General features: G+C 47.3%; 2 protein-coding genes across 3 annotated transcripts; both read left to right on the forward strand.

Annotated features, from left to right (window-relative positions):
- The first annotated feature begins 3,009 nt into the window (after positions 1-3,009).
- Positions 3,010-11,469, forward strand: LOC310757025 (uncharacterized protein). Of its 2 annotated transcripts, XM_083602115.1 has the most exons (4): positions 3,047-3,301; positions 4,950-5,022; positions 6,195-6,428; positions 8,536-11,469. In XM_083602115.1, the coding sequence occupies exon 4, from the start codon at positions 8,825-8,827 to the stop codon at positions 10,001-10,003; it is 1,179 nt and encodes a 392-aa protein (XP_083458241.1). In that variant the 5' UTR covers positions 3,047-3,301; positions 4,950-5,022; positions 6,195-6,428; positions 8,536-8,824; the 3' UTR covers positions 10,004-11,469. The 2 variants fall into 2 exon arrangements, with proteins under 2 accessions (XP_083458240.1, XP_083458241.1); XM_083602114.1 differs by lacking the exon at positions 4,950-5,022 and having other exon boundaries at positions 3,010-3,301.
- A 3,838-nt stretch (positions 11,470-15,307) lies between these two features.
- On the forward strand, positions 15,308-18,903 carry LOC310757267 (zinc finger protein 24-like). Its single transcript, XM_083602564.1, has 2 exons — positions 15,308-15,800; positions 17,700-18,903. The coding sequence occupies exons 1-2, from the start codon at positions 15,399-15,401 to the stop codon at positions 17,820-17,822; spliced, it is 525 nt and encodes a 174-aa protein (XP_083458690.1). The 5' UTR covers positions 15,308-15,398; the 3' UTR covers positions 17,823-18,903.
- Positions 18,904-19,399: the final 496 nt, after the last annotated feature.

Below are 19,399 nucleotides of genomic sequence, written 5' to 3' on the forward strand. Positions count from 1 at the left end.
CCGAAAGGCCCCAAAGAGGATGAGGATGACTGGAGAGAGCGTGGGCAGGGAGCAAAATACACAGGTCCCCCACCCCACCCCTGCCCAGCACCAAGGGGGTGAAATATTCAGTTCTCTGATGGCAAAAGCACAACACTTTAGTTCCTAGAGAGGCAAAACGTTTTTTGTTGTTCTTTTTTAAAGGAGGGGGACAGGCAGTATTGAAGGTGGAGGGCATCCTCATCAAATTATTGGGAGAAAAACAGGCCCTACTGGAGAGACAGTGGGAGGAGCAAAATTCACAAGGTGCCCCCCCCCCGCCCAAACACCAAGCGGAAGAAATTGTCAGTTCTCTGTTGGCAAAAGCACGAAACTTTGGTTCCTAACGAGAGAAAACACTTTTGCTGTTCTTTCTGTTGCCAGTCTAGTCCTCCCTGGCGGTAGAGGGGGTGGTATGCCAGTGGAGTGGGGGGGGGGACTTGGTGCAGAGGAAGCAGCCTTGGTAGGGAGAAGAAAGGTGTGCCCAATATTTGATCCCATCCCTGAGAGCAGCTGGAGCCCCCAAACCACCTCAGGATGGGCAAGGATGATTTGTGAGGAGGGGGCACACTTCCAGTGATGATGGGATTCTGAAATCTTGAACTTGCCGGGCAGCAGTGGGGGGAGGGCCTATGGGTGTTGAAATTAGGCCAGAATGCAGCATTGCATTTTACAAAATAGGACTCTGGCTGTTTTTATTGGGTGTGTCATGCTGGTCTCCTATGTTCTCTGAACTTTCCCTGTCATCTTCTAGCAGTAGCAGCCACCCGCATTCATTGGACAGGAAGACAGGCTTCCGTCAAGACTGTAATCACTAGATTACTTAAAAATCTAAATCCCTCCAAGGTGAAATGAAGGCCACTGGAATCAAAGACCTCTTCATCTTATTGATGACGAGGGTGAAGACTGTCTCACTTGGCTACGAGAGATCGCCATAGAAGAAGATGATTATTAAATTGTGAATAGGATTCATGCTGTCTTGACCTAGAATAAAGAGAGACCCAGGGTGTAGCTAAGGATTAACAAGGTCTATGCACAAGAGTCTTGCTATCGCCTCTGAGGACATCAGCTTTGACACCACAATACCTCTAGCGCATATTGAACCTAGGCATTTAAGAAACAAGGAAAGCAAACAAAATGAAAACACCAAGAAAAAGTGGAAAGACAGTTTCCTGTGGGCTTAGCTTAGGGGATAGTTGAGAGATGAATTTGGAATCCAGCAGATAAGATCCAGAAAAATCCAGATGGTAGGAACAGGGTGGAAAATGCCACTTTGTTTTCTAAGTTTTCTAAGACAAAAGACCTTGTCAGCATTTTTTTCTTCCCTTGTTCCAGAGTCTAGACCCGTGGTTCCCAACGTGGGGCACACGCCCCACATGGGGGCAATTCGAGAATGAGTTATTAACCTTTTGGCTTCCTCCATGTGAATAGGAGTTCACTTTTTGAATAATAAGGATTATATGTCACAGGGGGGAGGAGGCATTAGGATTTTAAATAATAATAATAATAATAATAATAATAATAATAATAATAATAATAATTTATTATTTATACCCCGCCCATCTGGCTGGGCTTTCCCAGCCACTCTGGGCAGCTTCCAAAAAAATATTAAAATGCTGTAATACATCAAATATTAAAAGCTTCCCTAAACAGGGCTGCCTTCAGATGTCTTCTAAAAGTCTGGTAGTTGTTGTTCTCTTTGACATCTGGTGGGAGGGCGTTCCACAGGGAGGGCGCCACTACCGAGAAGGCCTTCTGCCTGCAGGGAGGGAACCGCCAGAAGGCCCTCGGTACTGGACCTCAGTGTCCGGGTAAAATGATGGGGGTGGACACGTGGGGGGAGGTGGGGCACGGCCAGAAAAAGTTGGGAACCACTGGACTAGGTAGAGACAGGCTTTTCTGCCCCCACTGTCCCCAGGTAACATTTAAGGCTACTTCAGCGGATTTGTCTAATCATCTTTAAAAGCCACCCAACTTGGTGGCCATCACTGCTTCATGCAAGAGCAAGCTTCATAGTTTGATTATACGCCTTGTGAAGGAGGACTTTCTTCTGTCCGTCTTCCATCTTCCAACATTCAGATTCCTTGGAGGTCCATGAGTTCTAGTTTCTAGGCTTGCAGGTATAGGGCGATATAATAAAAACAACAACCACAACTTCTCTCTCCACTTATACCCAGCTTTTGCAATGCTTCAATCTGGGACTGGGTAAAAGGCGGATCCAGCTGATTTTAAACGGATCCTCATGAATTCATGTGATTTTTTTCATTCAAATTAAATAAAACCACCATGATACTGTAGACCATGTCTTAGTAAGGTAAAGGTAAAGGGACCATTAGGTCCAGTCGTGGCTTTATTGGCCGAGGGAGCCAGCGTTTGTCCGCAGACAGCTTCTGGGTCATATGGCCAGCATGACTAAGCCGCTTCTGGCAAACCAGAGCAGCGCACGGAAACGTCGTTTACCTTCCCACCGGAGCGGTACCTATTTATCTACTTGCACTTTGACGTGCTTTCAAACTGCTAGGTTGGCAGGAGCAGGGACCGAGCAATGGGAGCTCACCCCATCGCGGGGATTCACACCGCCGACCTTCTGATCAGCAAGTCCTAGGCTCTGTGGTTTAACCCACATTGCCACCTGCGTCCCTGCAGACCATGTCTTAGTCTGTAGGCAGCATCAAAAGAATCACACATTCACTGTTTAGTGGGGCCACAATGGCGCAAAAACATGGTTAAAAAAACACGGATCCTCATGATTTTTGCACTAGATCAGCCCGAAGTCACCATCAGATCAAACATCATAGCCATGGGCACAGCATGCACCACAAAAATCACGGATCCACGCCTTCCTGGCGACACCGTGGCCCAAAAATCCCCTTCAATCTCAGCTCTTTTCGGCCCTTCGTCCAGCACTCTGTGTCTGTGTATGTTTGCGTGCTCGTGTGTGTGTGCGCGCGCCCCATCACTTCCGGTTCCCACTCGAACGCAGGCAGGAGTCATAGGGGTTTGCTCTACCACGCAATTGCTCTACGGCTCTCTCTCTCTCTGCGTTCGAAAACGAACCCGAAGTTGCGAGTGACGCACTTGAAATGCGTGGAAAGAGGCGATTGAGTGGCGAGAGGCGGTTTCCGGCCAGGAATTTTGGGATTCCTAGAGCGGCAGGAGGTTTTTTTGCAAAGGGGATGAGTGTGGGGGGGGGTCACAGTCCCTCCCTTTTTCTTTTTTGCAGGGAAGGAAATCGTCTTCTCGGCGATGGGGGAGGAGGCTGATGCCTGGAGAGGTCAAACAGGTAAAAGGGGCAGAGGGGAGGATAATTCTATTTTAATTTTTTATTTTTGGAATGGGAAAGGAAGGGTCGGGGTGGGGGGTGCAAATCGATGCAAAGGAGCTGCAAAGCGGAGGCCAGGCGGCTGCATGCTTCCCCGTTGCACGAAATCCTTTGAAGCCGCCCCCCCCGGCCCCCAAATCCCAGATCTCAGACGACATGGGATGTAGGGGGTGGGGTAGAAGAAAGAGCCTGGACGCAGAGGAAACAGCCTTGCCCGAGTGGGATGGATGGAGCAGGACTCCTCCTGCCTCCCCTTCCCCACAAAAAAAGAGGGACGGAGGGACCCCCACCTCAAAGAATCCAGGCTTATCCAGCTGCAGCGAGCGCTGGTTCCCTTCCAACAGTCCTATGGGGGCCCCCTCAATGCAGAGAATATGGCGTGGTGGGGAAAGTTGGAGGGGCTCTGATTCTTTCCTGTTATGGAATCATAGAATCTTAGAATAGAATTAGAATACAATAGAATTTATTATTTATACCCCGCCCATCTGGCTGGGTTTCCCCAGCCACTCTGGGCGTCTTCCAACAGAGTATTAAAATACAGTGGTCTGTTACACGTTAAAAGCTTCCCTAAAAAAGGCTGCTTTCAGATGTCTTCTAAAAGTCTGGTAATTGTTCTTCTCTTTGACATCTGGTGGGAGGGCGTGCCACAGGGAGGGTGCCACTACCCAGAAGGCCCTCTGCCTGGTTCCCTGTAACTTGGCTTCTCGTAGTGAGGGAACCACCAGAAGGCCCTCAGCGCTGGACCTCAGTATCTGGGCAGAATGATGGGGGTGGAGACGCTCCTTTAGGTATACTGGACTGAGGCCGATTAGGGCTTTAAAGGTCAGCACAAACACTGGAAGGGACCCCACGAGTCATCTAGTCCAACCCCCTGCAGTGCAGGGAACTCATCTAAAGCCTTCATGACATACGGCCATCCAACCTTTGCTTAAAAACCTCTGGGGAAGGAGAGTAAAAGCTAAGGAAAGCATTCAAAGCTAATCATGTGGTCTAGTTTATTTTGGATATTTGGTTGCTTTGTTTTCAGCTGTGTTGTTTTCATATTAGGCGAACTGCTCCTTGCTTTTTTCCTTGACCCGAAAAAATAAAATAAATAAAATCAATCAATCTTTAGTACGGTCCAGAGACCCAACATAAATAATATAGATAAATAAAATAAAGGAGCCTGTTTGGCTTCCTTCCTGCTAAGCTAGGGGTCAGCAAACTTTTTCAGCAGGGGGCCGGTCCACCTTCCCTCAGACCTTGGCGGGGGCCGGACTATATTTTTTTGGAGAGGGGAATGAACGAATTCCTGTACCCCACAAATAACCCAGAGATGCATTTTAAGTAAAAGCACACATTCTACTCATGTGAAAACACACTGATTCCTGGATCATCTGCGGGCCGGATTGAGAAGGCGATTGGGCCGAATCTGGCCCCCGGGCCTTAGTTTGCATACCATTGTGGCGGTGGCATTTGGAACCGACTGGTGTCCTGAGAACCAGGCTGTCAGTGGCCTTGTTAAAAAGGCTGGAAGGAAATAAAAAATATTTGCTTCCCTTCTCACCTGGCGTTTCGAAGGAGCTTCTTCAGGTGTTTGATGGAGGGAACTGCTGGGCTTCTCTTGCAGGACTGGCCCCGAGCAGAATGGTGCTGAGTTGAAGGGTCCTTCTCTTCTGGGGCTGCCACTACCACCCTCTCCGGTAACACACAAATTCTTCTTCTTTGGCGAGCACTCATAGCCGAGAAAGATTGTTTCCCACTAACACGGTCTTAATAGTGAGTCTGTAAGTGACTGTAGAGGCCAATTCTGGATCCACACATCCTTCCACAGTAGGGATGTAGGTTTCGAAGTGGGAGTTGATCACAGTGAGGGTTTGCCAAGCATGCCTTCCTCTTAGCTCATTTCTCCCTTGCGTCCTGAGTTTGAGCATCTTCAAAGCCCATGACACCTTTAGTAAAGGCTGTTCCCCAATTGGAGCGCTCACAGGCAAGTGTTTCCCAATTGCTGGTGTTTATACTACTTTTTAAAAAAAACATTTTTTGCCTTGAGACAGTCTTTAAACCTCTTTTGTTGACCACCAGCATTACACCTTCCATTTTTAAGTTTGGAATAGAGTACAGTGGTACCTCAGGTTACAGACGCTTCAGGTTACAGACTCCGCTAACCCAGAAATAGTACCTTGGGTTAAGAACTTTGCTTCAGGATGAGAACAGAAATTGCACGGCGGCGGCACAGCGGCAGCGGGAGGCCCCATTAGCTAAAGTGGTACCTCAGGTTAAGAACAGTTTCAGGTTAAGAACGAACCTCCAGAACGAACTAAGTTCTTAACCCAAGATACCACTGTGGTTGCTTTGGAAGACGATCATCAGGCATCTGCACAACATGACCAGTCCAATGAAGTTGATGTTGAAGAATCATTGCTTCGACATTGGTGATCTTTGCTTCTTCTAGGACGCTGGCATTAGTTTGCCTGTCTTCCCAAGTAATGTGTAAAAAAATTTCGGAGACACCATTGACACAAATACACACACACAGCAGGCCTCACTACTTCTTAAATAAAATTTGCATCCTGTTAAATTGTCAGCAGAATTGCAGATGAAAAAGACATGCCGACTTTTACGTGCCTCAGGAGGTATGCCTAAAACTACGGCTCCGGAAAAGAATACAGCGAAGGTAGAAAGTAGAAGCTATTGGCTGAGGGTTCGAAGTACAGTCTCACAAAAGTTTTGTAAGGTGGGCCAGTATGACAGCTAGGGTTGGTTTAAGGTTGTGGTTGTGGTTGGGGCAGCTAAACCTTTCTCACACCAGCCCACCTTACCAGGTGGCTGTTGTTGTTGTTGTTATATTTATTTGTACCTTTTCTCCTGACAGACACCCAAGGCAGCTTATGGATAAAATAAGAACAGCGAAAAGCAGTCAGTTTCCAAAAGCCCGTTGGGACAAGAAAGTCTTCGCCTGCCGGCGGAAAGACAGCAAGGAGAAAACTTCTCTGGCTTCTCTAGGGAGGCAATTCCAAAGTGGGGGAGCAGCCACCGAGAAGGCCCTCTCCCTGGGAGGGTAGCGGGACAGAGAAGAAGGGCCTCCACTGCAGATCTCAAAACCCAGGTAGGTTCTTAGGAGGGAATACCGTCTTTAAGATAGCTTGCTTTGAATTGTGCCTGGAGGCAGACGGCTAGCCGGTGGAGCTGTTGTAACAAGGGAGTCTTATGCTCCCCATAACCAGCCCTGGTTAACAATCTGACTGCAGTTCTTTTGAGCCAGCTGACGTTTCTGAGCGCTTTCCCAAGGCAGCCCCACATAGAACCCCACATACAGTAACCCAACAGATGTTATCCAGTGAATTAGAATCGTAGAAACGTACAGTTGGAAGAGACCCTGTGGATCATGTAGTCTGACCCCCTACAATGCAGGAACGTGCAGCTGTCCCGTACGGGGATTGAACCTGCAACCTTGGCATGAGTGCGGTTGGGATTTCTGTTGCAGCCATAATAATAATAATAATAATTTATTATTTATACCCCGCCCATCTGACTGGGTTTCCCCAGCCACTCTGGGCGGCTTCCAACAAATATAAAAGTATAATACTGTAAAACATCGAACATTAAAAACTTCCCTGTACAGAGCTGCCTTCAGGTGTCTTCTAAAAGTCGGATAGTTGTTTATTCCCTTGACATCTGATGGGAGGGCGTTTCCACAGGGCGGGCACCACTACCGAGAAGGCCCTCTGCCTGGTTCCCTGCAACCTCACTTCTCGCAGGAAGGGAACCGCCAGAAGGCCGTTGGAGCTGGACCTCAGTGTCTGGGCAGAACGATGGGGGTGGAGACACTCCTTCAGGTATACTGGGCCGAGGTCACTTGGGGCTTTAAGGTTAGCACCAACACTTTGAATTGTGCTCGGAAACGTACTGGGAGCCAATGTAGGTCTTTTATGTTATGTGGTCTCGTGAATGTCATGAATAGCATTTATGCTTTTGCTTTCTCAGGAAGAACGGCCCCTGTTGCTGAAATCTGAGCTCATCTCCTGCTTTTTTTGCGGGGGAGAGATGTTTGTGCAGGACGCACAAGACCATAAGATATATTACGAGTCTGTTTATTTGTAGGTATGCATTTTTAACTTCAGTTTATCTACTGGCGGTTCCCTCATTGCGAGAAGTGAGGTTACAGGGAACCAGACAGAGGGCCTTCTCGGTAGTGGCGTCTGCCTTGTGGAACGCCCTCCCTTCAGATGTGAAGGAAATAAGTAGCTATCTTATCTTTAAAAGACATCTGAAGGCAGCCCTGTTTAGGGAAGCTTTTAATATTTAATGCTGCATTGTTTTTAACACTCGATTGGAAGCCGCCCAGAGTGGCTGGGGAAACTCAGCCAGATGGGCGAGGTATAAATAATAAATTATTATTATTATTATTATTATTATTAGGTGTGCAACACAAGGCAACCGAGAACATAAAACAGTTTCTAAGTCGACAGCTCTAAGACAAAAGCAGGGAGTACCTTAAAAATATAGAAGAGCAGTCCTAAACTAAAAACGTTACATGATCTCAAGAGGCTGCCTAATTCGAGGCTCACTAATCTGATGTTCACAGATGGCACTTGTGAAAGTCAAATTCGATGCCCCCAGAATGAAACACATTTCCATCTAAAAACACTGAAATTTAGATAACAATCTTCTCTTTTCTCCTAAGAAGTGAGTCTGTTCTACCCTTTCAGAGTTTTACTCCCTTACCTTCCTCCCGATAAAAATTTCCTCATAAACCCACACATGTGAAAGCGAGAGATGTGCTTGGGAGATGAAGAGAGGTATCCACCAAGCCTTTGGCCAGGGCACAGCCTGACTCCCTCCTTTGGCAATCTTCACAGACCTCTAGCCCAATGGTTGCCATCAATTTGATTTGAATTACTTTTATAATGAAATGATTTTAGAATGTTGTATTATTTTTATTGTTGTTAGCCGCCCTGAGCCCGGCTTCGGCTGGGGAGGGCGGGATATCAATAAAAAATTATTATTATTATTATTATTATTATTATTATTATTATTATTATCAAGAGGGACCAGAAAGGAATTTATGTTATTGTCTTCAGACAGTAGCATAATCAATTTATTCAGCAGGGCATAGAAAGAGGAAGAGAGAGAACTCTGGAGATGATGAATAAAGAGTAGCAGGCTTGAACACCTAACAGGTTTTCATGTTCATTTCTTATTTCCCCAAACAGATCAAAAGCAGGACAAATAAAATTATAGAAAATCATATGTGGTGTCAGCAGAAAGAAGGAAGAAAAAGGACATCTAGAAATCCAAGGATACATTTGAGGCACAAAGGAAACCAGAGAGAGAGACAGAGAGAGAGAAATCCTTCCATGTTGTTGATATCCACAAAATATTGATCCCAGTGGAATATGACAAAGGGACAATAAGCAAGGGAAAGGGTACTGGGGTGGGGAGGGGGAATATTCTAAAATAAACCAAAGTTAAATAAATATTGCGGAGCCCACATCAGGAGAGATGCAAGGAGTGCAGCAAGAGCTTGCTAAGGGAGCACTTACTGAACATCAAATAGCTGACACAGGGATGAAATCATATAGATGCTTGTGGACTTATGCTCATAGCAGAACCCGCACAGGAGAGAAGCCGCATGAATGCGTGCAGTGTGGAAAGAGCTTCAGTTTCATGGGAAACCTTAGTACACATGAAAGAACCCACACGGGAGACAAACCGTATACATGCACGGAGTGTGGAAAGAGCTTCAGTCAGAGTGGACACCTTAATTTACATCAAAGAACCCACACAGGAGAGAAGCCGTATGAATGCATGCAGTGTGGAAAGAGCTTCAGTTACATTGGAAACCTTATTTCACATGAAAGAACCCACACGGGAGAAAAACCCTACATATGCACAGTGTGCGGAAAGAGGTTCAGTCAGAGTGGACACCTTACTTTACATCAGAGAACCCACACGGGGGAGAAACCATACGAATGCCGTGAATGTGGAAAGAGGTTCAGTCAGAGTGGCCTCCTAACCTCACATCAGAGAACCCACACAGGGGAGAAACCATATGAATGCAAAGAGTGTGGAAAGAGATTCAGTCAGAGTGGACACCTTCGTTTACATCAGAGAACCCACACGGGGGAGAAACCATATGAATGCCACGAATGTGGAAAGAGCTTCAGTCAAAATGGACGCTTAACTTCACATCAAAGAATTCACACGGGAGAAAAACCATATCAATGCATGGAGTGTGGAAAGCGCTTCAGTCAAACTGGGCACCTTACTTCACATCAGAGAATCCATAAACGGGAGAAGCCGCACAAATGTCTGGAGTGTGGAAAGGGTTTCGTGGACAATGGAGCACTCACTAAACATCAGAGAATCCACACAGAAGAGAAACCACACACGTGTTTGGAGTGTGGAAAGAGCTTTAGTCGAAAGGCAAACTTCAGTTCACATGAAAAAACCCACACAGGGGAGAAACCATACAAATGTCTGGAGTGTGGAAAGAGTTTTAATTCTCGCAGGAGTCTTACTTTACATCAGAAAAACAACATGGGAGAGAAACCCTGTGCATGCGCTGAGTGTGGAAAGAGCTTCAGCACAAGCTGCAAACTTACTTCACATCAAAGAACCCATACAGTGGATCAGCCATATGAAATAGCATGGAATTTGCAACAACTTGAATTAGAATGAAATGTATTGACCCACGAATGGAAAGTTCCTCTCTCCTTAGAATCAGAGAATTGTAGTGTTGGACGGCTCCCCCAAAGGTCATCCAGTCCAATCACCTGTTATATAGCTCCATGCACTTGCAGATTCTTAGCTTCTTTTCTTTTATGTCTTGCTCTTTCCTCTCCCCCACCTTTGTTTTCGTCTCATTTTGTTTTATTACAGAAAGTTACAGAATAAGCAATGCATACTAACATTTTTGCTATATGTATTATTGAAAAATTGTAATAATAAACGGGTGGGGGAGCCCAGTTTTTTCCATGATTGGTTTGACCGTTATGGATTTCCCATATCCTTCCTCTTCTGCGGATGTTCTGTCACAGTGAGGCCCTTACTATCTCTCAATAAGGAGAGAGACAGCAGAATTGATCACTCTGTGGTTAAAGCTTCTGTCCAGGCCTTATTAAGCCTATCGTCTCTTCCAGACATCTTGCTTATTCAGATTATACTGCATTCATCCGCAGTTGAAGCATGTGGTTAGTCTAAATCTGGTGTCATTGGTAATTCATTCTGCTTTGTTTACGGGGCAGTCGTATCACTATCCTGATCTGCGGATATGCCATCAATCATTCATACCTTTCCAAATCACAAAAGGACCATTTAAACGCCCATAAACACCTATACCCACCTGTGGTTTGTTGTGCTGTTGTGGATGTCCTGTGTTCTTCCACTTCCATGAAGAAAAAGGAGCAGTCCTAGACCACAGAGCCAGAATACCCCATTTTCTCCAGCGTAATTCAGTTCAGCGTTCAGAGAGCTGGTGAAGAACCCAGGAGCTCCCTTGACAGAAGTGCGAAGCAGTGCGCTCCAACCCCCTGGCCTTTCTTAACACAAGCCAAGCCTCAAAGCGTCTCTCTGTTGTCAACCATAAAATCTTTATAACAAACCGCTCAGCAAATTAAAGGACCGATGTGCCAATTAATATCTGTCTAGACTGAAAAGGAACTATGTGACCTGGTAGAAATCCAGATCTACCAAGTGCCAACTTTTACTCTTAAGCACATCAACTATAAAAGTAAAGGATGTTTCGATGAAAACAGCTGTATGTGTAGCCTTCATATTAGAACAATTGCTTTCTTTTCATGTGTACAGATCTCCTACAAATCGGATAGCTTTCCTTTGGTCTAAAAGAGATAGTTCCCTCTGGCAATTGTGAAGATGACCAATCATTTTGAATGTGTGTTGTACAAATTACCTCTTCAGAGGGGAGACGGGGTATAGATATTGCCACCTTTTGGGGCACCAAACTCAGTCTTCTCTTTTTGATAGAATCAGGCCTGTGCCTAGGGAATTATTTGTTTTCTTTTGTGCTAATTTGCTAGGTGGCATTTTCTGTATCAGTTTGATAAACTTACATTTTCCTCCTTTGTAATCTTGAATTGCATTTGCTTAAGTAAAGAAACATGCTAAATAAAATGACGAAACTGCAAGTCTTCCCTGAACCCTCTGTGCTGATATGGAGGGGGGAGTATAAACACACATCCCTAAATCTAATTTGGTGAGTGGCCCCTGGGTCCTGTGTCAAGGTATTCTTGAAGCCCACCCCCCCAGACACTGCAAACTCTCCTCATAGGGGAATTGTTCTGTCTCTTTGATTATTTTGGGTCGCCTGAGCTATACTTGCACACACACAGTGAAATAAAATCAACAGGCAAGCGCACAGATCCTGAACTTGATGCAACATGGACAGGCTAATGGAGTAATTAAAGAGCAATTAACACAAATTTGATATAAAACTGAAACGAGAATGTGGGGGAGGGGAATAGATTATGTAGTAAAGGTGATGGGTAAAGGGACCCCTGGCCATTAGGTCCAGTCGTGGACGACTCGGGTTGCGGCACTCATGTCGCTTTATTGGCCGAGGGAGCTGGCGTACAGCTTCCGGGTCATGTGGCCAACATGACTAAGCTGCTTCTGGTGAACCAGAGCAGCGCACGGAAATGCCGTTTACCTTCCCGCCAGAGCGGTACCTATTTATCTACTTGCACTTTGATGTGCTTTCGAACTGCTAGGTTGGCAGGAGCAGGGACCGAGCAACGGGAGCTAGACCACAGCGCAACCCACATCCCAGATTATGTGGTAAAGGTAAAGGGACCCCTGACCATTAGGTCCAGTCGTGGCAGACTGGGGTTGTGGCGCTCATCTTGCTTTATTGGCCGAGGGAGCTGGCGTACAGCTTCCGGGTCATGTGGCCAACATGACTAAGCTGCTTCTGGCGAACCAGAGCAGCACACAGAAACGCCGTTTACCTTCCCACCGGAGCGGTACCTATTTATCTACTTGCACTTTGATGTACTTTTGAACTGCTAGGTTGGCAGGAGCAGGGACCGAGCAACGGGAGCTCACCCTGTTGCTGGGATTCGAACCGCCAACCTTATGATCGGCAAGTCCTAGGCTCTGTGGTTTAACCCACAGCGCCACCCACGTCCCCTAGATTATGTAGTAGAAAAGAGTTAATAAAATGAACCATGGATGGGGGGTGGGTAGAGGGAAGTCGATGGTAACTTTTAAGTCCAAATACAAAATATACATTTATCTGTTTAAATTTGTAAAAAAAAAAAAAGGAAAAGGAAATGATGTGTGTGGAAGAAAGAGAGATTGGCACGGGCTCCCCTTCCATCCAGCCAGGAGTTGGCGCAACCCCAGAGCACTGGTTTTCCCTCTTCGGGGATACTGCATTTTGCTTGCCACTCAAACGCAATTTGCGCCCTCCTGGAAGAGGGAGGCGCTGCTGCTGGAGCCACGTGGGGTGACGCGAACGTTCCAAGCTCCATTCACAAAAAGCAGGAAGGCGCGCGGGGGCGTGAGAGGTAAGGAAGAAGGGTTGTCGTTCGCTCTGCAGCCTGTCTAGGCGCCCTGGACTCGATCTCTTTAACCCCGAGATGCACTTTTCCGTAGCAAGAAAAGCGGGGGGGGGGGGGGGTAGAGGGGACAGTCCCCCCCCTTCTCCAAGGCCACTTTGCAAGAGCAAGAAGAGAAGAAGTGGATCTCTCCCCGGATCCAGCAACGCCTGAGTGATCGCCTCTCCCTGGTCGATTCCCTTCCTCCGTCTGATCTCCCCCTGTGCAAAGACCTCCCCCCCCAAAAAAGCCAGACTCGCTAAGGGTTAAATCCCACCCACCCAAACACTCCCCCCCCAGCATTTCAGGGAGAGTCACATCCTGCTGCATTTGGGTCTGGACAGGAGAGTGGAATTTGGGGGGCGGGGGGGTGGAAGGTGATGCCTCCCCGCCGGCAGGATGGGGAGTGGGCTTGTGTGTGTGTGTGTGTGTCTGTGTTGCGGACTCCGGGCATCGGAATCAAGAGTTGCCCACGTTGGGCTGGCAGCGACTTTCCAAAGCTCCGGAGGAAGGACATTCCCAGCCCTACCTACAGACGCCGAATGTAGGGTTTGAACCCGGGACCGTCTGCATGCGAGGCAGACGCCCTGCCGCTGAGGTATGCTCCTTAGCCTGGACGTAGGGAATCAGAGAATTGCAGAATTGCAAGGAGCACGAGGGACATCCTAGCTCAGCCTCCTGCAATGCAGGGATCTTTTGCCCACCGTGGGTTTCAAACCCACGACCCTGAGATTAAGAGTCTCGTGCTCTGCAAATATGTTTTGGGAGGGTGGTTTATTGGTTTGTTTTTCTTCCTACTGACTGAGCTAGAGAGAGAGAGAGAGCTGTCCACAGCTACCGGTTTGGGGGCATCTATTGAAGACCTTTGTACGCCAACAGGCCTATGCAGGTTTCTAGAATGTCCCCAGTAGCCAGTCATTTTAATGATTTCTTCATATTGCTTTTGAATGTTGCTATGTGGTTCTGATGTTTAGCAAGAGAAAAGTGTCAGCTTTTAAGTTACAAAGGACTCTTCGTCTGGATTATATATACTGTGTGTGTGTGTGTGTGTGTGTGTGTGTGTTAAAGGGACACAGGTGGCGCTGTGGGTTAAACCACAGAGCCTAGGGCTTGCCTATCAGAAGGTCGGCGGTTTGAATCCCCGCAACAGGGTGAGCTCCCGTTGCTTGGTCCCTGCTCCTGCCAACCTAGCAGTTCAAAAGCACGTCAAAGTGCAAGTAGATAAATAGGTAGCGCTCCGGCGGGAAAGTAAACAGCATTTCCGTGTGCTGCTCTGGTTCACCAGAAGTGGCTTAGTCATGCTGGCCACATGACCCGGAAGCTGTACGCCAGCTCCCTCGGTCAATAAAGTGAGATGAGCGCCGCAACCCCAGAGTCGGCCACGACTGGACCTAATGGTCAGGGGTCCCTTTACCTTCTATATATATATGTGTTACGGAAATTACGGGGGGGGGCACATCTTTAAAGTTGTTAAATGTTACAAATATTATGCCTGAATTTATCCTTTCAACTTGACAGCTCAGGAAAGTTACCTAGCTTTAAAAATAATATAAAATCAACTCCTTTGCCAGTTTCCTGCATTCCAAAGCTATTTTCCCCTTGAAAAAGGACTCCAGGATGTTCCCAGAGGTGACAATTGCTGAGCTGATTGTTGGCCAAGGGAAGCCTAATCCCATCACCAAAACTTGCCAAGGGGTTAAGACATGCAAAGGAAGTTCTATTGTAATCTGGGTGGTGGAACTTCAGAGGTGTTTGCCTATGCTCATCTTATACCAGGGTTTTGCCCTGCGATGTCTGTTTATTCTAATCTTGTACCAAGGACTTGCCTGGACATGTTTGCCAAGGTTAACCCCTCCCCTTTTGTGACATGTCAGTGATGTAGCAATGATGCTGTACGAACTGTTTTCTGGGATATGGTGGGAAAGTTTTAAAAGTCCTTGTCACCCTATTCTCGGGGTTCAAAATTCCTCTTTGAACCTGTTGCACAATAAACTTTGGTCTACAGCTATTTGCTCCGGTTGGTGGCTGGACTCCTCCGTTTATTCCGCAAGGACCTGCGGGCTCTGCCCGATGAGCTGGTGACTGAGCAGCCTTGCACCTAGATTTTCCGTAATAATACACACACACACACACACACACACACACTGACAACAAGAGATAGGGGGCAGTCATAGAATCGTAGGGTTGGAAGGGACCCTGAGGATCATCTAGTCCAACCCCCTGCCATGCAGGAAAATGCAGCTGTCCCATATGGGGATCGAACCTGCAACCTTGGCGTTATCAGCACCATGCTCTAACCAACGGAGCTACGTCCACGGGAAAGAGAGACGGGGAAGAATGTTTCTGAACGAGGGCATGGTGCAAGGTTCTCTCGATCTCTGGTTCTTCCTGTTTGTTTCTGGAGGGGAGATTTTCTCGGATTGACAGCTGGAAACATTCAGCTTGCTTGGAAGCTGTCTGTTAACGTCCCTCATTGAACTTCTGGGAGGAAGCAGGAGGCCTCTCCCCACAGGTCCAAGATGGATCTTTCGGACAGAGCAGGAGGAGACCCTGGTGCCACCAAGACTGGGAGCAGCGGAGGATTCTGGGAAGGAACGGTGAAGAAGATCCTAAGTTCAGAAGAAGCCCACATAGACGTTGGGCGCCAGCGGTTCAGGGAGTTTGGCTACCAGGAGGCCGAGGGGCCCCAAGACTTTTGCAGCCGACTCCACAGTCTCTGCCGTCTGTGGCTGAAGCCAGAAAGGCTCACCAAGGCCCAGATCCTGGACCTGGTGGTCTTGGAGCAGTTCCTGGCTGTCCTTCCCCTGGAGATGGAGAACTGGGTCAGGGAGTGCGGAGTGGAGACCAGTTCGCAGGCGGTGGCCTTGGCAGAAGGCTTCCTCCTGAGCCAGACAGAAGAGAGGAGGCAGGAAAAGAGACAGGTGAGAGGGGGGTTATCCCCACCCCAATCATCCAGGCAGTTCCAAGGAACTGAGAAGGCAGCCATGGTTCTGAATACCAGTTTCTGGAAACCGCAGCAGAGGAGAGTGTTCTTGTGCTGCTTCGGTCTAGCTTGCTGGTTTCCCACTGTAGAATTGGAAGGGACCTCCCACGCTTATTCTAGTCCAGCAGTTCTCAACCTGTGGGTCCCCAGATGTTGTTGGACTACAGCCCCCATCATCCCTGAGCTCTGGCCTTGCTAGCTAGGGGTGATGGGAGTTGTAGTTCAACAACATCTGGGGACCCGCAGGTTGAGAAAGGCTTATTTCTAGTCCAACCCCCCTGCAATGCAGAAATCTCAGCTAAAGCATCCATGACAGTTGGCCACCCAACCTCTGCTTAAAAACCTCCAAGGAAGGAGAGTCCACAACCTCCCGAGGGAAACCGTTCCACTGTCGAACAGCTCTTAACTGTCAGAATTTCCCCCCATAGATTTAGTCAGAATCTCGCTTTTTGTAACTTGAAACCATGGGTTTCAGTCCTACCCTCCAGAGCAGGAGAAAACCAGCTTGTTCCCTGCATGTGACAGCCCTTGAGATATTTGAAGATGGCTATCATATCTCCTCTTTTCCAGGCTAAACATACCCAGCTCCTTCAACCAGTGAAGGTGGTGAAGGTCCTGTGTGAGTGTCTGGAGGCGGTTGGAGGATGGATGGCGGCTAACAGTTTGAGGTTGAATCCTGACAAGACAGAAGTACTGTTTTTGGGGGGAAGGAGGCGGGCGGGTGTGGAGGACTCCCTGGTCCTGAATGGGGTAACTGTGCCCCTGAAGGACCAGGTGCGCAGCCTCGGAGTCATTCTGGACTCACAGCTGTCCATGGAGGTGCAGGTCAATTCTGTGTCCAGGGCAGCTGTCTGGCAGCTCCATCTGGTACGCAGGCTGAGACCCTACCTGCCTGCAGGCTGTCTTGCCAAACTGGTGTATGCTCTGGTTATCTCCCGCTTGGACTACTGCAATGTGCTCTGTGTGGGGTTACCTTTGAAGGTGACCCGGAAACTACAACTAATCCAGAATGCAGCAGCTAGCCTGGTGACTGGGGGCGGCTGCCAAGACCACATAACACCGGTCTTGAAAGACCTACATTGGCTCCCAGTACATTTCCGAGCACAATTCAAAGTGTTGGTGCTGACCTTTAAAGCCCTAAACGGCCTCGGCCCAGTATACCTGAAGGAGCGTCTCTACCCCCATCATTCTGCCTGGACACTGAGGTCCAGTGCCAAGGGCCTTCTGGCAGTTCCCTCACTGAGAGAAGTCAAGTTACAGGGAACCAGGCAGAGGGCCTTCTCAGTGGTGGCGCCCACCCTGTGGAACACCCTCCCACCAGATGTCAAAGAGAAGAACAACTACCAAATTTTTAGAAGACATCTGAAGGCAGCCCTGTTTAGGGAAGCTTCTAATGTTTGATGCATTACTGTATTTTAATATTTTGTTGGAAGCCGCTCAGAGTGGCTGGGGAAGCCCAGCCAGATGGCGAAGTATAAATAATAAAAATTATTATTATTATTATTATTATTATTAACCGTTCCTCATAAGGTTTGATGTGCCGTTGGCCTGATCCAGCAGGCCCTTATGTTCTTAATACAGGTATAGATTGGTTATTCGTCCTTCACCCGGAAGTCCCAGCGCGGGAATACACACAATCTTTAAATGGGATTAAGCCTTAACAACATTTACTAGAGCCACGGAGAAGGTCCTCTTTCTGCCTCACAGCTCCACTGGTTTCTGCAACAGGGTTTTGCCAGAAGACTTGAGGGAGGGCGAGAATCCATTGCTTGGTTTGCACTGTCCTTCCTAACTTCCTCTCCCTCTTCCCTGTCTGGGTTCCTTGCTTCTGTTTCAGGTGCAAAGCCTGTCCTTAGATGTGGCCGTTGTTTCCCGCGATTCAGAGGAGGACCCAACTGACCGTTGTTCAAAGCCCCTCTCGTGGGGCATCGCCCAGGAGGTACAAAGTCGGAATGATTAATTGGGTAAGGGAGGATCCTTTGGGCTTCAGAACTGCAGGATTTTGTGAAGTATCAGCTCTCCTCCTCCTTCTCCGTCTCTGTTTTCTTCCTCCGATGCCCCCTATATTTGGTATAGCGCTTAATTCCATGGCCATATCTAAGCAGCTTGCCATGAAACTGAGAAAAAACAACAGGTCTTATAAGGGGGAGATCGTTATTCCAGTTTGTAATGGCATCAAATTTGAAATTGTTTTTACATATGAAAGCATTTTTAAATGTGTGTGTGTTTTTTAAAGAAGTTTCTCATAATTATTTTTATATGTGAAGCTGTGCAATTTTATTTTCTGTTTTACAATTTTACAAATTGAATTTTGGTGTAACTTAACGACAACTTAAAATACATAAAATATAACTTGAGAACAAATTAAAAACCCCAAATCCACAAGTGCTTTCCTATTATTGCAGCTGTTGCAAAGTTGTGTGATATTGTCATCTTTTTACTATTTTTTTGGGGGGGGCGTTGTTACTAATTTACTGTGAAGTGGCTTTTGAGATACGTTATAGGAAGTTTCATACATGGAAGCAAATAAATAGTTGGAATTAAAATTAACAATGACACCCCCACAAAGCAAAGCATAGTAGCACACCCTGAATATTATTATTGTTAATTGTAATAATAGTAGTGTTTCTTGGTCGCTCTACTCGTGAAATAATAATGCAAAGCAACTTTCCAGCACGGTAGACATGCTAAAATCGCAATCAATATAAAACTGAAAAGCGCACACATCAAGACAAAATAAGATACAGGTCTTACAGTTTCTGCCCCACTGGAAGAAGTCTAAAAACCCGCTAAATGAAGGCCTTAAAGCCAAAGTAAAATATGGCACCAGCTATACCCAAGGCTGTCCTTGAGGTGTTGTGGTCTTGAGCCACAGCACAAGTCTTTATAGGTCAAAACCAGCCCGGAAACTAATGCAGTCAGCCAGGATTGGCGCAATGCGCTCCTCCTGTTTGGCCCGCTCTCGCTCAGATAAATTGCCCCCACCTCACTGAACAACCCTTTACCCCAAGGTTTATTTCCCTTTCCCCTTAAAATTCTAGCCCAGAGTATCCTGCTCCCGGGGACCTTTGTCTCTCCAACCTCAATTCCAGCCCATCTCAACCAACCCTCTCAATATAGGTAGGTAGCCGTGTTGGTCTGCCGTAGTCGAAACAAAAGAAATTTTTTTCCCCCAGTTGCACCTTAGAGATCAACTAAGTTCTGAAGAAGTGTGCGTGCACACGAAAGCTCATCCCAATAACAAACTTAGTTGGTCTCTAAGGTGCTTGTTGTTTAGTCGTTTAGTCGTGTCCGACTCTTCGTGACCCCCTGGACCAGAGCACGCCAGGCACTCCTGTCTTCCACTGCCTCCCGCAGTTTGGTCAAACTCATGTTCGTAGCTTCGAGAACACTGTCCAACCATCTCGTCCTCTGCCGTCCCCTTCTCCTTGTGTCCTCCATCTTTCCCAACATCAGGGTCTTTTCCAGGGAGTCTTCTCTTCTCATGAGGTGGCCAAAGTATTGTAGCCTCAGCTTCACGATCTGTCCTTCCAGTGA

Source organism: Podarcis filfolensis (assembly GCF_964270895.1).
Source record: "Podarcis filfolensis genome assembly, chromosome: 2".
Lineage (NCBI taxonomy): Eukaryota > Metazoa > Chordata > Lepidosauria > Squamata > Lacertidae > Podarcis > Podarcis filfolensis.